The sequence below is a fragment of the Balaenoptera ricei genome, chromosome 3, assembly GCF_028023285.1.
Source record: "Balaenoptera ricei isolate mBalRic1 chromosome 3, mBalRic1.hap2, whole genome shotgun sequence".
NCBI lineage: Eukaryota > Metazoa > Chordata > Mammalia > Artiodactyla > Balaenopteridae > Balaenoptera > Balaenoptera ricei.
This window is the reverse complement of record NC_082641.1, coordinates 176,802,613-176,823,049: the sequence shown is the minus strand read 5'-3', so window position 1 is coordinate 176,823,049 and position 20,437 is coordinate 176,802,613. Positions and strand designations below refer to the sequence as shown.

The window sequence follows — 20,437 nt, the reverse complement described above, 5'->3', positions numbered from 1 at the left end:
TTCTCCTAAGAATGTGTCTGAACAAATCAAGACAAAAAGTGAGTTCCCCAGAAGAACACTCAGTATTTTAAAGAGTTTAATTCTCCCTAAATGAATTTATAAATTCAATGCTAGCCCAATTAAAATCCTAAATAGATTTTTTGATAAAATTGTTTTATTGTGGTAAAATATACATGACATAAAAATCTACCATTTTAACCATTTTATTTATTTTTTAAAAACTGAAGTAGAGGGCTTCCCTGGTGGCGCAGTGGTTGAGAATCTGCCTGCCAGTGCAGGGGACACGGGTTCGAGCCCTGGTCTGGGAAGATCCCACATGCCGCGGAGCAACTGGGCCCGTGAGCCACAACTACTGAGCCTGCGCGTCTGGAGCCTGTGCTCCGCAACAAGAGAGGCCGCGATAATGAGAGGCCTGCGCACTGCGATGAAGAGTGGCCCCCACTTGCCGCAACTAGAGAAAGCCCTCGCACAGAAACGAAGACCCAACACAGCCATAAATAAATAAATAAATAAATAAATAAATAAAAACTGAAGTAGAGTTGATTCACAATGTTGTCATTTTAACCATTTTTAAATGAACAGTTCAGTGGCATTAAGTACATTCACATTGTCGTGCAACCATCCCCACCATCCATCTCCAGAAATTTTCCATCATCCCCAACAGAAACTCTGTCCCCATGAAACACTCACTTTCCATCCCCCTCCTCCAGCCCCTGACAATCACCATTCTACTTCCTGTCTCTATGAATTGGACTCTTCTAAGTACTTCATATAAGTAGAATCTTAAATAGATTTTTTTGAGTCTTTTTAAAGAAACTTAATTTGGAAATAATTTTAGAATCACAGATGAGTTGCTACCACAATACAGAGAGTTTGGTGTACCCTTTACCCAGCTTCCTCTGTCAATAACGTCTTACGTTACCGTCATACATTTGTCACAGCGAGAAAATTCTTACTGGTACGATACTATTTTTTTTTTTTATTGTTGTCACTTTTTTTTTTTTTTTTTAAAGGGGATGGATTATTGGGGGATATATATTTTTTTAATTAATTTATTTATTTATTTATTTATCTTTGGCTGTGTTGGGTCTTCGTTTCTGTGCGAGGGCTTTCTCTAGTTGCGGCGAGCGGGGGCCACTCTTCATCACGGTGCGCGGGCCTCTCACCATCGCGGCCTCTCTTGTTGCGGAGCACAGGCTCCAGACGCGCAGGCTCAGTAGTTGTGGCTCACGGGCCCAGTTGCTCCGCGGCATGTGGGATCTTCCCAGACCAGGGCTCGAACCCACGTCCCCTGCATTGGCAGGCAGACTCTCAACCACTGCGCCACCAGGGAAGCCCGGTACAATACTATTAACTAAACTCCAGGCTTCATTAGATTTCATGTTTTTCCACCAGTGTCCTTTTTCTGTTATAGGATTGCATCCAGGATCCCACACTATATTTAGTCATTGTGAAACCCTGTAACTCATATTGGGATTTGAACCCTCACGCTGGGACTCGAACCCAGCCCAAACCCAGATTGGGACTTGAACCCACAGTCATTTAACTGAGAGCACACACCTGGTCTCAGGATTTAATGAAGTTCAGGTTCTTGATGTCTCATCGCAGAAAGAATTCAGTGAGACAAAATGATAGGTAGGAAGTGGATTTATTTAGAGAGAAACACTCTCCACAGACAGAGCGTGGGTCATCTCAGAGTGCGAGAGTGGCACCAGGGTACGGGGTTGTCAGTTTTTGTAGAGGTGGGTAATTTCAAAGGCTAATGAATGGGAGGAGAATTCCAGCTATTTTGGGGAAGGGGTGGGGATTTCCAGAAATTGGGCCACCGCCCACTTTTTGACCTTTATGGTCGGCCTTGGAACTGTCATGACGCCTGTGGGTTTGTCATTTAGCTTACTGATGTGCTACAATGAGCGTATACTGAAGCTCAAGGTCTAGTGGAAGTTGACTCATCTGCCATCTTGGACCTATTTGGTTCTAATCAGTTTATGTCATGTCCTCGGGCTATGTCATTCCTTTAAAGGTTGTGCCCTGTCCCCTTCCCTCCTGTTTCATTTGTATTAGTTTGTTCAGTCTGCCATAACAAAGTACCACACACTGGGGGGCTTAAACAACAGAAATTAATTTTCTTGGATCTGGAGGCTGGAAGTCCAAGATCAAGGTGTCAGCAGGGTTGGTTTCTTCTGAAGAAGAACAGAAGCAAAAAGGGAACAGAAGCAAAGGGGGGAAATGTAGGGCCTTCAAGACAAAATTGTAGGTCTCCCACCTAGAGTAATGAAAATAAAAACAAAAGTAAACAAATGGGACCTAATTAAACTTAAAAGCTTTTACACAGCAAAGGAAACAATAAACAAAACAGAAAGACAACTCACAGAACGGGAGAAAATATTTGCAAATGAATCAACCGACAAGGGATTAATCTCTAAAATATACAAACAGTTCATGCAGCTCAATATCAAAAACAAACAAACAGGGTCTTCCCTGGTGGTGCAGCGGTTAAGAATCTGCCTGCCAATTCAGGGGACACAGGTTCGAGCCCTGGTCTGGAAGATCCCACATGCCTCAGAGCAACTAACCCCATGCGCCACAACTACTGAGCCTGCGTGCCTAGAGCCTATGCTCCGCAACAAAAGAAGCCACTGCAATGAGAAACCTGTGAACCACAACAAAGAGTAGCCCCCACTCGCCGGAACTAGAGAAAGCCCATGTGCAGCAACGAAGACCCAAAGCAGACAATAATTAATTAATTAATTAATTAAAACAACCTAATCAAAAAATGGGTGGAAGATCTAAATAGACATTTCTCCAAAGAAGACATATAGATGGCCAAGAGGTGCATGAAAAGATGCTCAACGTCACTAATTATTAGAGAAATGCAAATCAAAACTACAATGAGGTATCACCTTACACCAGTCAGAATGGCCATCATCAAAAAGTCTACAAACAGTAAATGCTGGAGAGGGTGTGGAGAAAAGGGAACCCTCATGCACTGTTTGTGGGAATGTAAATTGGTACAACCATTATGGAGAACCGCATGGAGGTTCCTTAAAAAACTAAACATAGAGCTACCATATGATCCAGCAATCCCACTCCTGGGCATATATCCAGAGAAAATCATAATTTGAAAGGACACATGCACCCCAATGTTCATAGCAGCACAGATTACAATAGCCAGGACATGGAAAAAACCTATATGTCTATCAACAGATGAATGGATAAAGAAGATGTGGTACATATATGCAATAGAATATTACTCAGCCATAAAAAAGAATGAAATAACACCATTTGCAGCAACATGGATGGACCTAGAGATTGTCAAACTGAGTGAAGTCAGAAAAAGACAAATATCATATATCACTTATAGGTGGAATAAAAAAAATGGTACAAATGAACTTATTTACAAAACAGAAATAGAATCACAGATGTAGAAGACAAACTTATGGTTACCACAGGGGGAAGCAGGGTCAGGGGGAGGGATAAACTGGTAGATTGGGATTGGCATATACACACTATTATATATAAAATAGATAACTAATAAGGACCTACTGTATAGTACAGGGAACTCTACTCAATACTCTGTAATGACCTATATGGGAAAAGAATTGAAAAAGACTGGATATATGTATATGTATAACTGATTCACTTTGCTGTACAGCAGAAACTAACAGAACATTGTAAACCAACTATACTCTAATAAAAATTTTTTTTAAATTGCAGGTCTCGCCACCTATTCCTGCCACCAACAAAACAAACCAAAACAAAATCCACTAAAGTAAGTCGATTTTGCTGCATTGACATAAGCAGGTAACATTGAGCTGCCTATCTCATAAAACATCCCCAATACATGACACATATGAACAAAAGGAAAATAGTAAATTCAGAGAGAGTAATTTAAAAGATTCACAAAATGAAAATTCACACAAATCAGCTGAGGAAAAAGTCCCCCAGAAAAGGAATCAGGAAGTAAAGAAAACCGTAAGTCAACACTTTAAAGAGAATTAAATATATTCAAACAAACAAGCATTTGAGGATATGAAAAATCATCTTACATCAAAAATTCAAAAACTAAAGAACCAAGTACTGATGTGGGCAGAAAAGAAAAACAGGGGTAGATGAAGAGAGATTTGAATCAACTCAGGAAATAAGTGGAAGAAAAAGAAAAAATTATTTCAGAAATGCAGAATAAATTATAAGGTACCCAAGAGAGAATAAACTCAAATGAAAGTGTAATAAAGGGCATTGGATAAAAGCAGAAAAACAACTAAGAAAGTGACAATGGGGACTTCCCTGGTGGTCCAGTGGTTAAGACTCCACACTCCCAATGCAGGGGACACAGATTCAATCCCTGGTCAGGGAACTAAGATCCTGCATGCTGCATGGCACGGCCCAAAAAAACCAGAAAGCAAAGCAAAGAAAAGAAAGTGACAATGACATGAAGAAAGAAGTGAAAAGGCATCAAAGGGAAAGGAACAGAAATGGAATTTCAGACACTGAAGGAGTAATACATGCATTATTGTGGTCCTTGAAGAAGGAAAACAAAACAAGAAAACAGAGCTGATATTTAAAATCATAATCCAAAAACTTTCCAGAAATAGAAAATCACCTGAAATTACACACTGAGAGGGCTGGCCAGGTACTTGGGAAAATTAACCCAGATGGTCAACTCTGAGACATATTCCAGTCAGGCTACTTGATTTCAAAGATTAAGATAAAATCCTTAAGCCTTCCAGATCAAATAATTTACAAAGTCATAAGAATTAGACTGGTATCAGACTTTTCAAAACTAATGTTCAAAGCAAGACAACAATGGAGGAGCATTAAAAAAAAGAACTCAATGAATGAAAGTGTGAACCAAGGATTCGATATCCAGCCCAGCTGTCCTTCAAATACGTACAAGAAATAAGGAACTCTGTACCCACTAGCCTTTCTTGAAGAATCTCTGAGAGGATTCCCTTCATCCAACAATGGGATGATTTTTTTCTCATAGAGGCATGAATTAGAAATTTGTAAATTGGTGCAGCCACTGTGGAAAACAGTCCAGAGGTTTCTCAAAAAACTAAAAATAGAATTGTGATATGACCCAGCAATTCCACTCCTGGGTATTTATCTGAAAAAAACAAAAACATTGATTCAAAAAGATATATGCACCCCAATGTTCATAGCAGTATTATTTACAATTGCCAAGACATGGAAACAACCTAGGTGTCCATCAAAAGATGAATGGATAAAGAAGATGTGCCATATATATATACATATATATATATATATATATATATATACATATGTACACACACACAATGGAATACTACTCAACCATAAAAAAAGAATGAAATTTTGCCATTTGCAGCTACGTGGATGGACTTGGAGGGCATTATGCTAAGTGAAATAAGTCAGACTGAGAAAGACAAACACTGTATGATATCACTTATATGTGGAATCTAAAAAATACAGCAAATTAGTGAATACAACAAAAAAAGAAACAGACTCACAATATAGAGAACTAGTGGTTACCAGTGGGGAGAGGAAGGGGAGGGGCAATATAAGTGTGGGGGAGTGGGAGGTACAAACTATTGGATGTAAGATAGGTTACAGGGATATATTGTACAACACAGGGAAAATATCTAATATTTTGTAATAATTATCAATGGGAAGTAACCATTAAATTTGTATAAAAAATACAAATCCACAGCTAACATCATACTCAATGGTGAAAAGCTGAAAGCATTTCCTCTAAGATCAGGAACAAGACAAGGATGCCCACTCTTGTCACTTTTATTCAACATAGTTTTGGAAGTCCTAGCCACAGCAATCAGAGAAGAAAAAGAAATGAAAGGAATCCAAATTGGAAAAGACATAGTAAAACTGTCACTGTTTGCGGATGACATGATACCATACACAGAAAACACTAAAGACGTTACCAGAAAAATTGTATAAAAAATAAAAATAGGGCTTCCCTGGTGGCGCAGTGGTTGAGAATCTGCCTGCCAATGCAGGGGACACGGGTTCGAGCCCTGCTCTGGGAAGATCCCACATGCCGCGGAGCAACTGGGCCCGTGCGCCACAACTACTGAGCCTGAGCGTCTGGAGCCTGTGCTCCGCAACAAGAGAGGCCGTGATAGTGAGAGGCCTGCGCACCATGATGAAGAGTGGCCCCCACTTGCCGCAACTAGAGAAAGCCCTCGCACAGAGACGAAAACCCAACACAGCCAAAAATAAATATTAAATAAATAAATAAATAAATAAAAATGCAATAAATTTTTTTAAAAAATAAATAAATAAAAAATAATTTTTTTTTTTTTTTTGCAAAAGAAAAAAAGTTCTGTAACTCCTTCCTGTGTATTCTCTGGCTGAACAAATAAGCAAATATATTGTGGTTAATGAGAACCACATTTCTCACTGTTGGAGAAAAGGTGTTACAAATAAGGAAAGGGGAAAAGCTAGGGACTTCCCTGGCAGTCCAGTGGTTAAGACTCTGAGCTTCCACTGCAGGGGTCATGGGTTCGATCCCTGGTCAGGGAACTAAGATCCCACAAGCTGTGTGGTGAAGCCAAAATAAAAGAGGTGGGGGAGGAGGAAGACCAGAATGAACTCTGTGATGTTGGACTACAAGTAGGGTATCAGTATGAACTCATGGTTTTTAATATATGTGTCCAGATAAGTAGATACAGAAATACAGACATATAGTATGTCTATGTATGCCTATTTGTACACACGCATGTGTTTCTGAGCTCTGTCTCCCAAGAAGACCTAGAACAATGGACACAGCAATATCAAAAGCACACCTAAACCACAAGATACCAAAATTAGTGGATAAAAGTTTGATGAGAAATGGAATATTTTCTAACTCCCAACGTTATCTCCTCGCAAGATATTTATTCATTACAAAGAGGAAAAGACTCACTTTGCAATGGAGTAAGCTGGTGGGCACCACCTTAACCAGATAACTGCGGTTAATGCCAACAATAATAGACATAGCGACATTACATAACCTTTGAGATGAGGCACTGGGAAGTATGCAACACCACTTCTGTGGTATTTTTGTCAAAAAGGATAACCTCAATCTAATCAGGAGAAAAAAAAAAAACACCAGATAAACTCAATCTGAGGGACAGTCTACAGAAAAATTGACCAGCACTCATCAAAAATGTCAAAAGCATGAAAGACAGGACAAGACTAAACCCTCACAGATTGGAGGAAACTAAAGAATGACAATTAAATGCTATGTGACATCCTGAGTCAGGAAAAGGACCGAATAAGGTCTGTAGTTGGGTTAATAATAGTGTATCAATGTGATGTTCCCGGATTTGATCATTATACTGTGGTCCATAACATGTTAACCCTGGAGGAAGGTGGATGAAGAGTATTTAGGAACTTGTGTCTTTTCCCCAACTTCTCTTGTAAGCCTTAAAATCATTTCAAAGTACAGAATAAAATAAATAAATGCATCCAGCACTTCTTTAACCCATAACTTTTATCTCAATGCAAAGTTTCTATTGAGTTTGTGCCTTTAGTGGTTTCTCCACCAGCTGAGCTCCAAGGTAGAGACTCAGGTGTAATTTATTTGGGACATGACCCTGGGAAGCATGACAAAGGCAGTGGGGATGTGAGAAATGGTAGGGAAGGGAACCAATAATGAGGATGTTAATAAGGAACTAATGATGGTGGGCAACTGAGGCTGAAAACTTTGCCTCAGAGTCCTCCTTCCAGAAGGATAAGTGAGCTGGAGTATTTAACCATTAACTCTGATCAGTCATTGGAGATGTGGTGGCATCATCATTCCTGGGCATTCCTGGCTGCCTTGTACGTGGGTAAGGAGGACTCTGATGGTCAGGAAAAGTCTTTAGGTGGCCAAGTGTCTCAGATGCTGGGCATTGGATGTGTGGGGGCTGGTACACCCAGGAACATACATCAGTCAGCTTAGGTTGCATTGCAGTAACAAACAATCCCAAAACAGCTTAGAACAACAAAAGCTATTGCTTGCTTATATGACAGGTCTGTGAGAGTGGGCTTCTGATATTCCCAGTCATATGTTGAGTCTGGGGTATCATTCCTTCTAAAGCACTTGAGTGGTTCTTTCTTGGCCTCATATAATTTCTCCCCATGCATGTACCAATCAAAACTCCACCAAAGACTGAATGGGGGGGGACTCCCCTGGTGGCACAGTGGTTAAGAATCCACCTGCCAATGCAGGGGACAGGGTTCAGTCCCTGGTCCGGGAAGATCCCACACGCTGCGGAGCAACTAAGCCCGTGCACCACAACTACTGAACCTGAGCTCTAGAGCCCACGAGCCACAACTACTGAAGTCCTTGCGTTCTAGGGTCCGCGTGCCACAACTACTGAAGCCCGCGCACCTAGAGTCTGTGCTCCGCAACAAGAGAAGCCACCACAATGAGAAGCCCGCGCACCACAATGAAGAGTAGCCCCCGCTCGCCGCAACTAGGGAAAGCCCAAGCACAGCAATGACGACCCAATGCAGCGCCCCCTCCACCAAAAAAAAAGATTGAATGGGGACCCTCTGCAGATTCTTAGAGCTCTCTCTATTCAGTTCTCTCTTCTTGGGACTCTGTCCGTTGAATTCTAGCCTTTCCAGCCTGCCTGAATTACCAACTCTATCTCTTCAAGCCAGTGAGAACTCAGAGCTCTGTTTGGGTTTACCTTCCCTGCACTGCAAACTGGAAACTCCTTCCAGTCAGTCAGCTGGGTCAATTGTAGGGCCCACCTTGTTTCTCCCCTTTCAAGGACCACTGCATTACACTTATCTCCAGAGACTGAAAATAATTCTTTCATATACTTTGTCCAGTTTCTCACTTACTTCAAGCAGGAGCTGGTACCGCATCTTGGCTGGAAATTATCATGGGGATCTCTTAATTCTGTCTTTACAAACACAAGCTGGTAAATAGGAATTATAATAATTACTGGAGGGATTTTTCTTGAGAAAAGCCATTCCAGCATTCACTGAATTTGGACAGTGTGATTCCTGGATCATTTTTGTTTTCAACACAGTTCAACGGTTTCCATTTTTTCCCCCTTTGTCCCCTTTTATTTCACTGGAATTATTTTTAATAATCAATCATGCTAGCCTCATAGAATGAGCTGGGAAGAATTCTCTCCTCTACATGCCAGGTGCATGGTTGGGAGCCGAGGTTCTGGAATTCCTCTGTGGACAAGTTAATAAGAATCTGCATAGGCAGAATACTCTATGACATACATCACAGCAAGATTCTTTTTGACCCAGCTCCCAGAGAAATGGAAATAAGAACACAAATAAACAAATGGGACCTAATGAAACTTAAAAGCTTTTGCACAGCAAAGGAAACCATAAACAAGACCAAAAGACAACCCTCAGAATGGGAGAAAATATTTGCAAATGAAGCAACTGACAAAGGATTAATCTCCAAGATTTACAAGCAGCTCATGCAGCTCAATAACAAAAAAACGAACAACCCAATCCAAAAATGGGCAGAAGACCTAAATAGACATTTCTCCAAAGAAGATATACAGATGGCCTACAGACACATGAAAGAATGCTCAACATCATTAATCATTAGAGAAATGCAAATCAAAACTACAATGAGATATCATCTCACACCGGTCAGAATGGCCATCATCAAAAAATCTACAAACAATAAATGCTGGAGAGGGTGTGGGGGAAAGGGAACTCTCTTGCACTGTTGGTGGGAATGTAAATTGATACAGCCACTATGGAGAACAGTATGGAGGTTCCTTAAAAAACTACAAATAGAACTACCATACGATCCAGCAATCCCACTACTAGGCATATACCCTGAGAAAACCATAGTTCAAAAAGAGTCATGTACCAAAATGTTCATTGCAGCTCTATTTACAATAGCCAGGACATGGAAGCAACCTAAATGTCCATCGACAGATGAATGGATAAAGAAGATGTGGCACATATATACAATGGAATATTACTCAGCCATAAAAAGAAATGAAATGGAGGTATTTGTAATGAGGTGGATGGAGTTAGAGTCTGTCATACAGAGTGAAGTAAGTCAGAAAGAGAAAAACAAATACAGTATGCTAACACATATATACGGAATCTAAGGGAAAAAAAAAAAAAGGCCATGAAGAACCTAGTGGCAAGACGGGAATAAAGACACAGACCTACTAGAGAATGGACTTGAGGATATGGGGAGGGGGAGGGGTGAGATGTGACAGGATGAGAGAGTGTCATGGACATATATACACTACCAAATGTAAAATAGATAGCTAGTGGGAAGCAGCCGCATAGCACAGGGAGATCAGCTCGGTGCTTTATGACCACCTAGAGGGGTGGGATGGGGAAGGTGGGAGGGAGGGAGATGCAAGAGGGAAGAGATATGGGAACATACTGTATATGTATAACTGATTAACTTTGTTATAAAGCAGAAGCTAACACACCATTGTAAGGCAATTATACTTCAATAAAGATGTTTAAAAAAAAAAAAAAAGCCAGCAGGAGGAGCTCTCACCTTGCTGGGTCCAATGCTGTTAGTGTGCCTGAAAAACCTGAATTCGTGGGAGCTTGGCCTATGAAGCAAGTGATAAAATTTAAACATGTATCACATATAATGGTGTTAAAAATAAAAATAAATCCTCAGTTTTCTTTTGAAAAAAAAAAAAAAAAAAGAATCTGCTACACTATGCCACAAATAGCAAATACACCCCAGCATCTCAGCAATGTAACACAACACAGTCATGGCCAAAACACGCTCTTGCAAAACTGTTGCAGATCAGAGAAGCTATCTTGCATCCAAGTTGCAATTGTGGGTTCCCGCGTTGGCAAGGGGAGAGAAGAGTGTGCAGGGAGGTGACCACCAATCGTTCTTAAATGTCCCAGTCTGGAAATGACATGGTCAATCTAGTCTCAGCCCATCTATTTACCAGGCGTGTTTCTGATGCACTGCTTGAAATGAGTCCCATGAACCCAACCTGAATTTGGTTCAGTTCCCCCAGACGCAGGACTTAAGACAAGGATTTCAGTACAAGAGGTTGATTTGTTGTGTCATCCTCAGAGGGCACTAGGAGAGAAGGGAAGGAAGCCATAAGAAAGCATTATTTTTTTTTAATTTGTATTTATTTTTTGGCTGCATTGGGTCTTCGTTGCTGCATGTGGGCCTTCTCTAGATGCGGCGAGCAGGGGCTACTCTTCATTGCTGTGCGTGGGCTTCTCATTGCGGTGGCTTCTCTTGTTGCGGAGCACAGGCTCTAGGTGTGCGGGCTTCAGTAGTTGCAGCTCACGGGCTCAGTGGTTGCAGCACGCGGGCCCTAGAGCACGAGGGCTTCAGTAGTTGTGGCTCGCGGGCTCTAGAGCGCAGGCTCAGTAGTTGTGGCACATGGGCTTAGTCACTCCATGGCATGTGGAATCTTCCCGGACCAGGGATCGAACCGTGTCCCCTGCATTGGCAGGCGTATTCTTAACCACTGTGCCACTAGGGAAACCCCAAGAAAGCATTATTGGCATTATTGAGTGGGTGGCTTATTCCTCTTGCTAACCTCTAAAAGCTCTGAAACATGCCTCAGAATTGTCTAAGTCAAGAGCAGAGAGAGTTGGGATATTACCCACCAACTCATTGAATTTACCTCGTACAGCACATCCATAAGAAGTACAACACGTGGTAGACAGAATAACATCTCCCCTAAAGACGCCCATGTCCTAATCCCCAGGACTTATGAATAGTTTATGTTACATGGAAAAGCAGGAAGTAAGGTTGCAGGTAGAAATGAGGCCCCTAATCAGCTGATCTGAAAATTGTGAGATTAGACTGCATTATTCAGGTGGGCCCAATGTAATCACCGGGTCTTTTAAATGTGGAAGAGGGAGGGAATTCCCTGGTGGTCCAGTGGTTAGGGCTCCCTTCTTCCACTTCAGGGGGCACGGGTTCGATCCCTGGTCAGGGAACTAGATCCCACGTGCTGCAGCTAAGACCCAGCGCAGCCAAATAAATAAATAAATAAATATTTAGAAAAAAAATTTATATGAAGAAAATCATAAAACTTTACTGAAGGACATTTTTAAAGTACCCAAATAGGGGAGGGAGGGTGGGGGAGGATGGATTGGGAGTTAGGGGTTAGCAGATGCAAATTATTATACATAGAATGGATAAACAAAATCCTACTGTATAGCACAGGGAACTATATTCAATATCCTGTAATAAACCATAATGGAAAAGAATATGAATAAAAAATATATATGTATAAAATCACTTTCCTGTACGCTGGAAACTAACACAACATTGTAAATCAACTATACTTCAATAAAATATGTTTTGAAAAAATATAGTACCTGAATAAATAATTGGTTCATGAATCAATGAACACATAGATAGCTAGACAGACACATACATACCTATATGTATTGTATATGTATACATATATGTATATATGTACATTCCCAACCAAAATTACAAACTGATTCAAAACTGTATCTGGAAAATAAAATACACAGTAGTAGAGAAAAACATATTGAAAAAAGGCAATGTCCTAGTGTACATCAAACAGATTATCAAACTATAGTAACTGAAAAAAACAAAACTATAGTAACTGAAACAGTGGCAAAGGAACAAAAATAAGTTCAGTGGGACACATAATGCAATGTATGACTTTATTAAGGGGATGTCATGGGGGGGCTGAGGGGGGCTGAGACCATCAATAGATGAAAAAAGATGGTCTATAGCCTATGGTGGGATGGGTCTTAGAGGATAAGGGGGTCTCAGAATCTCCCTCAGGATGTCGAAGACCTCTGTACAGGAGGGGGATGGGAATTCACCAAAGGGAAAAACAGAAACAGGTGGGGCCTGAGAGGAACCAGCAGACCGCATGTCTCAGTCGCCTGATCTCTGCCAACCAAGACAGGGTGGGGTCGGGGGGGGGAGGCAGTGACCCTCAGAGGGCTGGGCAGGGAGCCGAGGGCTTCTCACAGATCCAGGAGTTTTGTGTGCTACATTTGCCATCATTCCAGCCATCGTTGTACAATTCCACACAGTCCTCATCTTCGTGGTTGTTGGGTTCCCCTTTTTTCCAGAAGCTGTGAACCCCATGAGAGCTCTGAGCCCCCTACTCCACCCAGAGCCCACCCCCAGGCCCCCCTTTGGAAGAGCTGGTCCCTGGGCTTTGGCGGCAAATTGCCAAGTACCAGCCAGAGGGTGGTGAGGAGTTTGGAGGCAGGGTTTTGGAAATGTGGGTTAGGGTTGGAATCCACCTCCATTAGCATCAGCTCTGGCAAAGTTAAAATGCAGATTCTTGGGCCCTTACCCAGACTTATAGGATCCGAGGTCCCCACCACCACCACTCCCACCCCCAGAATGAAGGCAGGACTCTGCATCTTCACCAAGCGCCTCAGGTGATACTTTCCAGTCCCAGAGTCTGAGCAACCCTGCTTTGAAGGAGGGGCGTCCCTGCCCACACCCTCGGGCCATTGTCACTGGGAGGTCACCTGAGTTGGAGGGGGCTGTTGTCCACCCATTTCCAGGAACCCTCATTGTGGTGGTCACTGAGGCCAATCCAGGTGGGTTTATTATATCTGACATACCAAATCTTCAGGAATTTCTGGGAGTGGGGGTGGGGAGAGGGGTATCAGGAGGAAGATCCCTGAACGCCACGCGTCCCATGTTTGCCCACTTTCCCATGGTCCCCTGCCTCCCATGGAAGTTCCTTTCACAGTCTAGCCTATAGCCCCTACTCCAGTGGTATGTGTTCACATGTGCATGGAGGCTGTGGATGTGTGTTAATATACATACATGTGTGGATATGTGTTAACTTGTGTCTCAGTTGACATACATTATGTGTGGTCTCAAGGGTACTCTGAATTCCTTTTCTGTCCAGACATGGGCTCCTCTCAAACATGTTCTTCTCTCACTTGACCTTCCAGAGTCCATTATGGTTCCTCCTCCAGGAAGTCTTCCCTGACTGCCTCTCACCTCTCACCCCCATCTACCCCGTGGACCTCCATCTCTCAGAGGGCAGAGGAGTGCAGCAGAAAGCTCTCTGTTGACCAGTCATTTGGCCCAGCCCCAAGGGGAACCTTGCCCAGCCCACCTGCTCCTCAGGACTCTTGATGATCACCAGCTGGGCCCCAATGTCCTGACAAGCAGAGACAGCAGATTTCCAGTCACTCTGGGTCCAGGAGAATAAGTAGCAGCTTCCCTGGAAGAGTCCCCAGTTCCAAGGACAGGGACGGCACAGGCCAGCTGGGAAGGAGGAATGGGGTTGGGACAGAGAGGTCACTTGGCTCCTAGGCCCCAGACACCTGCGTCAGATCTTGGGAACCTAGGGCCGGCCCCTGTGTTCAACTGTCAGCTCAGTCCCCAAGAAATCCATGAGAAAGATCCCGGCTCTGTCCTGCCCTCCTCAGCGTGGCAGCCATAGAAGGTGGGTCCCAGCCCCACCCGCAATCCTGTGACTTCCTCTTGACCTTGGCATGGGACCCTTACCCAGGGTGGCATTCATCCAGGTCAGGTGCTGCAGGATCTCCTCCAGGTTTGATTGCATCTGTCCCTGTGCAACATCAACTGGAGGGAGAGGACCTCAATTATTAAGCACCTACTGTGTGCTTGGTGCAGAGAGGGCCCCATGACAACATTATGTATGGATCTCACAGGGACCTGAAGAGCCCATGACACAAACGAAAAAACTGAGGCTTAGAGAGTGACTTGCCCAACATTGCCAGCCCCCAGTACCTCTTGCAGGGCTCCAATCCCCTCCCCCACTCCTGCCCTCTCTCCTTCACCCCTGGTGGTGATGGCTGGTCCAAGGTCATGCTCCCTCGGAGCCCCATCCCCTCTCTGACTCTGGAACCCGGCGTCCAGCCCCTCATCCAGGCTGTTGTTCTCCTCGTGGTGGTCCCCCAAATCTCTCTGCAGGACTTGGATCCTGGAAACTACAACAGAGCAGAGAATTCCCCCTTTATGAGCGCCGACTCTATACCTGACCCGGTGCCAAGTCCAGTTTCAAGGTCTCAGGGAAACTAAGCTCCCCACAGGGGAGGATGCACTGCATTTCACGTGAGGAAGCAGGATCAGAGAGGGGGAGTAACTGGCCCATGGTCACACAGAAGGTGACACGGAGCCCAAACGCCCCAGCCCTAGTAGGTCTGGGGAATGTGGAAAAGGGCAAAGACCATCCCAGAGAGAAAACCCAAAGGGACCCAAGACTCCAAACCCCCAGATGCTGACTCACCTTGAACCAGGGTGGTCAGCTGCAGCATGAAGAAACCCAGTGAGATGAAGAGCAGTAGGGGAAGCAGAGGGTTCCGGGCCAGACACCCTGCAGGACCAGCAGATGGGCAGAGCTTGGGGCTCAGGGGCAGACCCTGTCCCACCCCGCCCCCTAACCGCCCCCTTCCCCAGCTGCCTGCTCCTGAACCAGCCATTCTGGTACCTGGTGAGCTCCTCAAACTGCGTAGGAGTCCAGGGTGTCTCTCAGCCAATCTCTGGCCCCCAAATGTCTCCTCCTCTGAATAGGACAGAGCACATGCAGTTGAACTTGGAAGCCTGCTGAGCCCTCTCTCAGAACTGCAAGCTGGAGACCAGACCCTCCCCCTTCCCTGCAAGCTGAAGGCCAGACCCCAGCACCCTCAGGACACTGGGGCCCTGTCATCCCACCATCACCCCAGACTGGGGGTCCAGCCTCACCGGAGCCACCCGGCTCCTTGGGGTTACACATCTCTGCCATCCTCCTTTCCTCTCTGCCCCTCTTTCTAACTCCTCTCTGGACTATGGTTTTTATAACCCCACGTATTCCCCTCTGTAGCCCTTCCTCAGATCTGTTCTTTCTCAACTCAGGAAGAATGAGGAACAGGATGGGGATAACACTTCCTCTCAGAAAAATCCGGGGAGGGATAAAGCGCCTGACACAACTGAGAGGTCAGTTAGGATCGGGCAGAAGCTGTGCAGTCAACTTTGGTGCCAGAAGGCACTGTTCCAACCCCTATCCAGTCCTGGGACCTTCAGCCTCACATTCTCAGAGCCTCAGTTTCCTCAACTGTGAAATGGGACAATTACCCTGCCTCACACTGTAATTGTAAGGTTTAATACAGTGCACTAGTAATGGGTATAAATTGCCTATTCTAATGATGAATACTCAGTAATAACAACACTTAAGCATGTGCCCACTGTTCCCCCTGGTGTGTGTTCTCCCTCACTGTAGCAAGTAATAAGCCTGGATTTGCTAACCACAGGTGTGTTCCTAATGGTCTAACAGTTCTCACAATAGCCCTATGAGGAAGGTAGTTATTATTCTGCTTTACAGATGAGGAAACTGAGAAACAGAGAGAGCAAGCAACTGCCTGAGGTCACATAGCTCAAAAGCAGTGGGGCTGGGAGTTGACCCATGAGTCCCTGCTTAACCACTACACAAAGCAGTTACTTTTTTCCCCTTTGTAGTTACTAAGTATTTTGTAGAGAGTCACTTTGAAACTTTGTGTATTGAGCTTCCAATTTATTTCTGTATGGACCCTGGTCTCCTATCTGATGCAATTGGGTGTATGTTACAATCTAAAGTGAGTCTCTTGGGGCTTCCCTGGTGGCGCAGTGGTTAAGAATCCGCCTGCCAATGCAGGGGACACGGGTTCAAGCCCTGGTCCGGGAAGATGCCATATGCCGCAACTAAGCCTGTGTGCCACAACTACTGGAGCCCACGTGCCTAGAGCCCATGCTCTGCAACAAGAGAAGCCACAGCAATGAGAAGCCTGTGCACCGCAACAACGAGTGGCCCCTCTCAACGCAACTAGAGAAAACCTGTGTGCAGCAACGAAGACCCAACGTAACTAAAAATAAATAAATAGAACAAATAAACTTATTTTAAAAAATAAATAAAGTGAGTCTCTTGTAGACAGCGTGTAATTGGATCATCTTTTTTATTCATTCTGTCAATCTCTACCTTTTAATTGGAGAATTTAACTCTTTTATATTTAATGTAATTACTGATAAGGTAGGGTTTCTATCTGCCATTTTGCTATTTGTTTTTCATATGTCTTATTTCTTTTTCATTCCTCAGTTCCTTCGTTACTACTTTTTTCATGTTAAATAGACACTTTCTTCTTTTTTTTTAAATTGAAGTATAGTGATTTACAATGTTGTATTAGTTTCTGGTGTACATCAAAGTGATTCAGTGCGTATATATTCTTTTTTCATATTCTTTTCCATTATAGTTTATTACAAGATACTGAATGTACTTCCCTGTGCTATACAGTAAATCGTTGTTGTTTATCTATTTTATATATAGTAGTTTTTTATATAATAGTTCACCCTCTCCAGCATTTTTTATTTATTTATTTATTTTTGGCTGCGTTGGGTTTTTGTTGCTGCACACAGGCATTCTCTAGTTGCGGTGAGCAGGGGCTACTCTTTGTTGCCGTGCACAGGCTGCTCATTGTGGTGGCTTCTCTTGTTGCAGAGCACGGGCTCTAGGATGCTCAGGATTCAGTAGTTGTGGCATGGGCTTAGTTGTTCCACGGCATGAGGGATCTTCCCTGACCAGGGCTCAAACCCATGTCCCCTGCATTGGTAGACAGATTCTTAACCACTGCACCACCAGGGAAGCCCTCCAGCATTTATTATTTGTAACTTTTTAAATTTATTTTTTAAATTATTTATTTATTTATTTAATTTATTTATTTTGGCTGCACCACATCTTAGTTGCAGCATGTGGGATCTTCATTGCAACATGTATTGCAGGATCAGTTCCCCGACCAGAGACTGAACCCGGGCCCCCTGCATTGGGAGCTCAGAGTCTTACCCACTGGACCACCAAGGAGGTCCCCTGTAAATTTTTAATGGTGGCTATCCTGACCGGTGTGAGGTGGTACCTCATTGTAGTTTTGATTTGCATTTCTCTAATAATTAGCAATGTTGAGCATATTTTCATGTGCCTATTGGCCATCTGTGCATCTTCTTTGGAGGAATGTCTATTTAGTTCTTCTGTCCATTTTTTTTATTCTCTTGTCCTTTTATTTAACCAGTTTTTTTAAAAAATAGATCTTTATTGGAGTATAATTGCTTCACAATACTGTGTTAGTTTCTGTTGTACATCAAAGTGAATCAGCCATATGCATACATATGTCCCCATATCCCCTCCCTCTTGAGCCTCCCTCTCATCCTCCCTATCCCACCCCTCTCGGTTATCGCAAACACCGAGTTGATCTCCCTGTGCTATGCTGCTGCTTCCAACTAGCTAAATATTTTACATTCAGTAGTGTATATATGTTGATGCTACTCTCACTTCGCCCCAGCTTCCTCCTCCCACCTTGTGTCCTCAAGTCCATTCTCTATGTCTACATCTTTATTCCTGCCCTACAACTAGGTTCATCAGTACCTTTTTTTTTTTTTTTAGATTCCATATATATGCGTTAGCATACAGCATTTGTTTTTCTCTTTCTGACTTACTTCACTCTGTATGACAGACTCTAGGTCCATCCACCTCACTACAAATAACTCAAAAATATAGAACGCTTCACAAATTTGTGTGTCATCCTTGCGCAGTGGCCATGCTAATCTTCTCTGTATCATCCCAATTTTAGTATATGTGCTGCCAAAGCGAGCACTTCTGCCCATTTTTTGATTGGGTTGTTTTGTTGTTGTTATTGTTGAGTTGTATGAGCTGTTTGTATATTTTGGAACTTAAGCCCTTGTTGGTCGTATCATTTACAAATATTTTCTCCCCAGTTGTAAGTTGTATTTTCGTTTTGTTTATGGTTTCCTTAGCTGTGCAAAAGTTTATAAGTTTGATTAGATCCCATTTGTTTATTTTTGCTTTTATTTCTTTTGCCTTGGTAGACTGACCTAAGGAAACATTGGTACAATTTATGTCAGAGAATGTTTTGCCTATGCTCTCTTCTAGGAGTTTTATGGTGTCATGTCTTATATTTAAGTTTTTAAACCATTTTGAGTTTATTTTTGTGTAGGGTGTGAGGGTGTGTTCTAACTTCATTGATTTACATGTGGCTGTCCAGCTTTCCCAACACCACTTGCTGAAGAGACTGTCTTTTCTTCATTGTATATTCTTGCCTCCTTTGTTGAACAGTAATTGACCGTAGGTGTGTGGGTTTGTTTCTGGGCTCTCTATTCTGTTCCATTGATCCTTTTGTCTGTTTCTGTGCCAATACCATGCTGTTTGATTACTGTAGCTTTGTAGTATTGTCTGAAGTCTGGAAGGGTTATGCCTCCAGCTTTGTTCTTTTTCCTCAAGATTGCTTTGGCAATTCTGGTTTTTTTAAGGTTTCATATAAATGTTAGGATTATTTCTACTAGTTCTGTGGAAAATGTCATGGGTAGTATAAGAGGGATCCCATTAAATCTGTAGGTTGCTTTGGGTAGTATGGCCATTTTAATCAATATTAATTCTTCCAGTCCAAGAGCATGGGATATCTTTCTATCTCTTTGAATCATTTTCAGTTTCCTTTTTCAATGTTTTATAGTTCTCAGCTTATAAGTCTTTCACTTCCTTGGTCAGGTTAATTCCTAAGAACTTCATTTTATTTTGTTGTTGTTGTTGTTGCAGTTTAAAAAGATATTTTTTTTAACTTTTCCTTTTTGATATTTCATTGTTAGTGTAAAGAAATACAACAGATTTCTGTATGTTAATCTTGTATCCTGCTATCTTGCTGAATATGTTTATCAGTTCTAGTAGTTTTTGTGTGGAGTCTTTAGGGTTTTCTATTAAATAGATATTTTCTATTACTATATATTTTTGACTTATTTTCTTAGTGGTTGCCCTGGGGTTTACTATTAACATTGTTAATTTATAACAATCTAGTTCGGAGTAATATCAACTTAATTTTAATAATATACAAAACTTTGCTCCTATTTAGTTCAATTTCTGCCTCCTTTTGTGCAGCTATTATCACAAATTACATCTTTATACACATGTGCCCATTGACTTAGATTTCTAATAATTGCATTAAACAGTTGTCTTTTAAATCCAATGGAGGAAAAAAAGGAGTTGCAAACCAAAAATACATGTATACTGTCTTTTATATTTACCTGTGTAGTTACCTTTGTTGGTGTTTTTATTTCTTCATGTGGATTTGAGTTACTGTCTAGTGTTCTTTCATTTCATCCTGAAATACTCCTTTCATTTCTTTTATTGTGGGAAAATACACGTAACATAGATTTTACCATCCGAACCATACAGTTCAGTAGCATTTAGTACATTCATAATGTTGCGAATTTTGTGCAACCATCACCAATATCTAGTTCCAGAACATTTTCATCACCCCAAAAGGAAACCCCATACCCATTAAGCAGTCACTCCCCATTTCCACCTCCCCCCAGAGCCAGAAACCACTAATCTACTTTCTGTCTCTATGGATTTACCTATTCTGGATTTACCTATTTCATATATATGGAATCATACAACACCCTTTTGTATCTGGCTTCTTTTGCTTAACATAATATTTTCAAGGCTCATGCATGATGTGACATTTATCAGTACTGTAT

General features: G+C 42.5%; 1 protein-coding gene and 1 non-coding gene across 2 annotated transcripts; both read right to left on the bottom strand.

Moving 5' to 3' along the window:
- Window positions 1-12,887: 12,887 nt before the first annotated feature.
- CD209 (CD209 molecule) lies at window positions 12,888-15,674 on the bottom strand. The gene is made up of 8 exons (XM_059919849.1): window positions 15,644-15,674; window positions 15,381-15,455; window positions 15,180-15,266; window positions 14,731-14,880; window positions 14,435-14,512; window positions 14,040-14,191; window positions 13,438-13,550; window positions 12,888-13,029 (listed from the first exon to the last, which is right to left on the bottom strand). The coding sequence occupies exons 1-8, from the start codon at window positions 15,672-15,674 to the stop codon at window positions 12,888-12,890; spliced, it is 828 nt and encodes a 275-aa protein (XP_059775832.1).
- Window positions 15,675-18,436: 2,762 nt separating this feature from the next.
- Window positions 18,437-18,543, bottom strand: LOC132364264 (U6 spliceosomal RNA). The gene has a single exon (XR_009502803.1). It is a non-coding gene; the product is annotated as a U6 spliceosomal RNA (small nuclear RNA).
- Window positions 18,544-20,437: the final 1,894 nt, after the last annotated feature.

Bases quoted from the DNA above. Each gene is read 5' to 3' on its own strand.
- CD209 (XM_059919849.1), bottom strand. From the start codon at position 15,674: ATGGCAGAGATGTGTAACCCCAAGGAGCCGG. The intron at 14,513-14,730 runs GTGAAGGAGAGA...CTCTCCCTCCAG, and splicing joins ACCAGCCATCACCACCAGGG to TTGATGTTGCACAGGGACAG. The intron at 14,192-14,434 runs GTAAGGGTCCCA...CCTCCTTCCCAG, and splicing joins CTGGATGAATGCCACCCTGG to CTGGCCTGTGCCGTCCCTGT.